We start from the raw sequence: 6,403 nt of genomic DNA on the forward strand, positions 1-6,403 counted from the left end.
AAGAAACCGTCCTGATTGATTTGATAGTAGATTTGGTACATCGCAAGTGCGGTGAATCTGTGTGTCACGAGTAACACTGGTTAAAACTTGCCCAAAAGTATTTATTCTGACGTAGTTGATAATATATAGCCTCCAACATCGAACGAAAAGCAGACTTAACATTTTTTTTTAACTTTAACATTAAAACGTTTCAATGGGTGCCAGTAAAGGAAAATGCTTGATATATTTATGACGTAACAGTCAACAAAGCAGCTGTACTTGACTTCATTTTGATGAAAGGCTTCTATAAGCTAATAATTACTTGACATCGCCTAACTCAAAGATCGCGCTTATCTACCAGTGTAATTTGGCATGTTCGTTATTTTGTACCGTATTATTCATGGTTTCGATTACGCATCATCAATGGGTCTGACGTCACAATGCTGCAGGTACAGATTGGTTGAAAATGCATTGGTTTGAAATAGGAGTTTTTCAATTAAACGAGTGTAACACTGCGGTAAACCATTTTGTGAAAAAAAATACGTTTAAGCAAAGCAGAAACTGTAGAAGAATGTGAGTACCCAAGCACCAAAAACGAAAATTTCCGCTTAGACGAAGAAAAATCTTTGGAATTAATGACAACTAGCGCGCCTGGCAAAAATTTTGTCTGTTGTGTGCGTTTTTACTGCGGCGAAAAGTCCTGATGATAACTAACTGCAGACGGACACTAAAGCTTATCAAATATGTTTTTTGTCAGAGCGTAGGCTAGGAAAATTTCGTAAATTATAATATATTTTGCAGAACTTTATAAAGTGGCCTAGAGAATTAGGAGAACACGTTTGTAATTGATTTAGAGCCTTTTATATCATATGCTGTGATTTTAAACACTCCCGAAACAGTAAACGTTCATATCAATGCAATGCAGCTGCCAGACACGCTAGATGCGGTTAGTTCCAGATTTAGTTCTTCGGCTAAACGTATTTTTTTGTTTTGGGGTGTTTGGCACATATATTCGAACCATGAATACCAACAAAGTGATTTTAAAAGATATATTAGTGCGGAAAGTGTTCAAAACGTTTGTGCAATTCGTTTCGTTGGTAAACGGCGCTTGTCACCATTTGATTTCGACATAAGCATCTAACTAATATTGTTCTCTACCCATAGAGAGAGAACAATATTAGTTAATTTTTTTTTTAGAAAAATATTAGTTCCGGAAAGTATTTAAAATATAACCTCATTGCTATTAGCTCTAGTTCATTTTAAGTCCATGACAGTGGAAGCTCGAGTTTAATGCGCCTATGACATAACAGTATCTGTGTTATCCAAGCCAAAATATTGTTGTTACATTAAAAGTTATTTCGTTGGTAAACGGCCCTTCTATGCCAATCACTTTTGATATGAGCGTTTAGCTTATGCTGTACTTTGGCGATTTTTGTAAAATATTAATCCCGAAAAGTGTTTATAACGTCCATTGAATTACCATCATTTTTTCTCGGATGCTCTGTAAAGTGTTGTATGAAGAAATGTTTGGTTTGACATCGCATTTAAAATGATTTTCTTTCAGCCAGATAGACGTTTTGGCAATTTGTTTGCCGAACAGGAGCAAATTACTGCAACCAAGCAGTAACGACTCAAATCATTATTTGAAATTTGTTGCAAATCATGCGGAACGCTTTTTTAAAACATTTTTTATTTCGACAGAATGACAATAGTACAAGTAGCAGCATTGTGTCACGTTGTGTCAAACGCATTTATTGTCAAGAATACATGTTTCGCTCAAAAAAATGCGTTTGACACAAGGTAATTTTGTATTGTAATTCTGCAAACGTGAAGTTTCCACCTGTGTCACGCACAACAAGTGGCGTTAGAAAAGGTCGATTTTTCCTGCAGCGGCTAAACACATCCTTAACATCTGCATTAGTTTATCATGCCAATGAAAACAAGTCACGTAGTATTTACAGACTTATTGCTAAATACTGCTCTTCTGGCAAACTTTATTTTATCGACGTTTCGGCTGTTATGCAGCAGCCTTCATCAGGAGGTATGAAATGTAAATCAAGCAATGTGGACAATGTTGTGGCACATAAACAAAGAAAAAAGGCTACAATAGAAAAGAAGAAGTGAAAAAACGACAAGAAAGGGGCGAACCCGCCTGCACTGTACAATTATCAGTAACCACACGGGATATCATGGTTCATGGGGTGCGCGAGGTTTAACTGAAGAATTTCGTAGCAGGTGTCGATACACTGGGGGAAACAGAGTTTGCTTTTTGTCATTGAGTGATGATGCTTGCGTATTAATGTTCAATGTCTCTAAAAACATCCTCTTGCACTTGTCCGACTCGCGTTGCAAAATGATCGTTCTTGTAAAGTCCACCGTATGACATGTTTCGGACGCATGATGAGAAAGAGCTGCCCCTCATCACTTTTCCGCATAAGCTTCGATTAAGCCGGAGAAAGGAACGGGAATAACCGTTAGCAAGAAGCGCTTCACAAACATAACCCACCTCTTGTTCTCGTTCAGCGTCATTAGTTATCAACGATTCGGCACGAGTACATAATGAGCCTACTACCGCCCTCTTGTGTGCGATCGAATGCGCCGAACGAAACGAAAGATACCAGTTGGAATGGATGGGCTTGCGGTACACCCTTGTATAGAGAGAGTCCCCTGAACCAGAGCAACTAAAAATGACAACTCAACTCTTTGCTCGCGCTTCATGTACTACGTTTCCATGGCCACTTTTCAGGCGCAGTACTCGGCCCGAAGGCCGAAAAACGGAAGTGACGTAGTAAAACGAGGCGCTTTGTTGCGCCTCAACTGCCGATCGGTCGGGCGGTCTAGAAGGGGTTGCCTGACCGAGTTGAGGCGTAGTATACTCGGCCCGACGGATTTCGGTTTCGTTGACGTTGTAACTGTGGAGTCGTGTGGTGATAAGAATTAGAGTAGTAACAATTTATTGAAAATATTATCCTTGCAGGGAGACAAAAGCCACCTTGCAAAAATGCTATGAACCGGATTGTGACAGACTCACTGTACAGCAGGTTGTCACAGCTTCACCATTTATGACTAATTATTTGCAATTTAATTCTTTTTTGTCATGTAGCTACTGGCTTGAAACTTCAGAATTCAAGTTGTATTTGAAGAAACTTCTCATCATACAAATGCTCTGTGAATGAATTTGTGCATTATGTTTTGTTACAATTCAATAAATAAAATCACAAAGTTTTGTGTGGTTTATCAGGACTTCAACAGTTATATGTTCCACAACATGCACAGGTCTTAACGGTCGCGAAACGGACATGGAAACGCAAGCCGTTTTGCGCCTGTTCGTTCGGGCCTAGTATATGATCGGGCCATGTTTTCGGGCTATGTACGAATGTGGCCATGGAAACGTAGTAATGGTGAACCCGATGCTCGGTTCAATGGAGTTGAGATATGAGAGCAGTAACTGTATGGACATTGTGCATTGCCAGCCTGGATGCAACCTACCTTACCTTTAGAGGTAAATTTTACAAACACATTTTCGATACTGCCATGGGATCCCCACTTTCCGTTGTGGTCGCGAACATTGTCATGGAATCAGATGAAAACAGGGTGTTGGCAACGTTTGCTAACCCTCCTAGATTTTGGAGGCGTTATGTGAACGACACATTCGTGGTCGTGCAACGGGATGACGTACAGTCACTTCTGTCGTATCTCAATTCCATTGAACCGAGCATCGGTTTCACCATGGAGCGCAAGCGAGGGAGTGAGTTGACATTTTTGGATGTTCTGGTTCGAAGAGAAGAGGGGACTCTCTCTACAAGGGTGTACCGCAAGGCCACCTATTCCAACAGGTATCTTTCGTTTCGTTCGGTGCATTCGATCTCACACAAGAGGGCGGTAGTACGCTCATTATGTACTCGTGCCGAATCGTTGATAACTGATGACGCTGAACGAGAGCAAGAGGTGGGTTATGTTGATGAAGCGCTTCTTGCTAACGGTTATTCCCGTTCCTTTCTCCGGCATAATCGAAGATTTATGCGGAGAAGTGATGAGGGGCAGCCCGCGGGTATAGTTGTATTATAGTATATTTCTGGACTTTACGAAACGTAAAAACGACTGCTTGGCGACTTTAACATTCAGGATTTTGAACGGCCGGCCGCTACCATGCGTTCCTTCATATCTCACCCGAAAGACCGCATGCATGATAAGCTCGACAAGAGGGGTGTTGTCTACAGCATTACCTGCGGATGGTGCAGCGGCTTGTGTACATTGGGGAAACCGGCCGTGCACTAAAAACGAGGTTGAAAGAACACCAAAGGGACGTAAACAACCATGAGGAGAAATGCTGCATAACAGCCGAAACGTCGAGAAACGTCAATGAAATAAAGTGTGCCAGAAGAGCAGCATTCAGCAATAAAACATGCCTGTCAGCGTCAGTAACAATGTATTTACTGACACTTAACACACCTTACACTATTGCAAGTCATCGATTTCTGGTATCGGCTTGGATGTCAGTGGTTTCAATCCAAAGAACAAACTAATACTTTATCACTTACTAATGAAACTTGCCACAATCTTTGGTTTTCCCAGATAGACAAAAGCATTCGTCACTTTTATCGGGACAGTCGATGACGTCATCACACACACTTGACCTTGAGATGATCATGGGGTCATTTGTACATTGAAAACATGAACGATGATTAAATGGCTGAGAACTTCGAACGTCTCTACAAATGGCATATGTCAATTCTGTCTTATCTTAACTGAAAAGTACTTTTAACCAACCACAACAGTTCACAAATACCTGGCATCTCCATTCTCTGAGGTGTAACACAAATCGGATTTATCATCACAATCGGCAATGCCGTCCCATAGAAACAACTGCGGAAGATTGCATTGCCTGCCATTACGAACACATTTGAATCCATGACCATTATTCCTGTGTCGGAAACCTGGACAGTCATTGCAAGGATCGCCATCACAAACAGTCGAACGTTTCCAACAAGCTGAATTCGGACATTGGAAGTAGGAGGGACAGTTGTACTCACATGGGGAGTTCCCCAGACAATGAGCAAGCTTGTCGCAGATTTCATTTTTTGAGTTACAGGAAATGTTGGCTTGATCCAATGTGTTGTAACAAACCACATTAGTGTCGAAACAATTGCAACGTGGTTTTGAACTAAATAAAATTAATAGTTTATTTGCATCAATTAAATAAAAGGTCTTTTTAAAACTACCCAAAATACCCTTTATTGTTATGGCTGCACTGCTCATGGAATTTCCCATTACAACTGCATTCATCACTCATATCAGGGCAATCTATGAAATCATCACATACACTTGACCTTGAGATGATCATGGGATCATTTGTACATTGGAAACACAATCGTTCGTTCAGGGATGAAGAAGTACCAATATCTCTGCAATAACGAATTTGTTTATAGATGCAATATTTTACCAGAAGCAAGCAGTTATTGCCGTTCTTTTTTAACATTTATCACCATTAATATAAACAAAGTTCATTTGACTAAAACTATATTCATCTTTGCAAACGTTTCATTTTTGTCGTTGTCACAGCAATAGGAAGAGCGACGCCGAATAATAGTAAAATTGGGAGCACAGAGTGAGAGGAGAGTCTGGGGCAGAGCTGGCAAGTATGCATATGCAAAAAAAAAACAATCAAAAACAAAATACCTGACATCTCCATTCTCCGAGGTGTAACACAAATCAGATTTATCATCGCAATCGGCAATGTCGTCCCATAGAAACAACTGCGGAAGATTGCAATTCCTGCCATTCCGAACACATTTAAATCCATGACCGTTATTCCAGTTTTGGAAAGCTGGACAGTCATTGCAAGGATTGCCATCACAAACAGTCGAACGTTCCCAACATGCTGAATTGGGACACTGGAAATGGGAGGGGCAGCTAAAGTCACAATATGTTTTTCCAACACATTGGATTATTCCTTTGCAAAACTCCACCACTCTTAGGGCGCAAACTTTATTTGAATTGTGGACGTCAAACTTGTTGTCACAACTGTAACAAAAGTAATGTATTACGTCATATAACAATAGTTTCGCGAGATTTGTGTTTGTAAATGTTTAAACATGAAGAGTCGTCATGGCTGATAATCTGTAAATGTTAGGTTTGGTTTTAAATAAACCTCATTAATGCCAACTGGTCATACACAACTAGGTATGCAAATGTGTGATTAACAATGCACTTAAGTGGCAGAAGAGCCACTTAAGTGCATTGTTATTATGAGGTTTATTTAAAACCATTGTTCACTTAAGTGCACAATTTTCATTGTTTGCATTGTTCACTTAAGTGCACAATTTTCATTAATTACTATACCTGGCAGCAAAAAGAGCAGTAAATATCTTGTACTTTTGTTGCTGTTTTGAACACCTCTATGTTGCCATACCATTAGGAAAAC

The 6,403-nt window shown here is 40.1% G+C and overlaps 1 protein-coding gene across 1 annotated transcript; it reads left to right on the forward strand.

Annotated features, from left to right (window-relative positions):
• Positions 1 to 3,513: 3,513 nt before the first annotated feature.
• On the forward strand, positions 3,514 to 4,047 carry LOC145906989 (uncharacterized). Its single transcript, XM_082994434.1, has one exon. The coding sequence runs from the start codon at positions 3,514 to 3,516 to the stop codon at positions 4,045 to 4,047; it is 534 nt and encodes a 177-aa protein (XP_082850560.1).
• Positions 4,048 to 6,403: the final 2,356 nt, after the last annotated feature.

This window comes from Ascidia mentula, chromosome 6 (genome assembly GCF_947561715.1).
Source record: "Ascidia mentula chromosome 6, kaAscMent1.1, whole genome shotgun sequence".
In the NCBI taxonomy this organism is placed as follows: Eukaryota; Metazoa; Chordata; class Ascidiacea; order Phlebobranchia; family Ascidiidae; genus Ascidia; species Ascidia mentula.

Bases quoted from the DNA above. Each gene is read 5' to 3' on its own strand.
- LOC145906989 (XM_082994434.1), top strand. From the start codon at position 3,514: ATGGGATCCCCACTTTCCGTTGTGGTCGCGAACATTGTCATGGAATCA.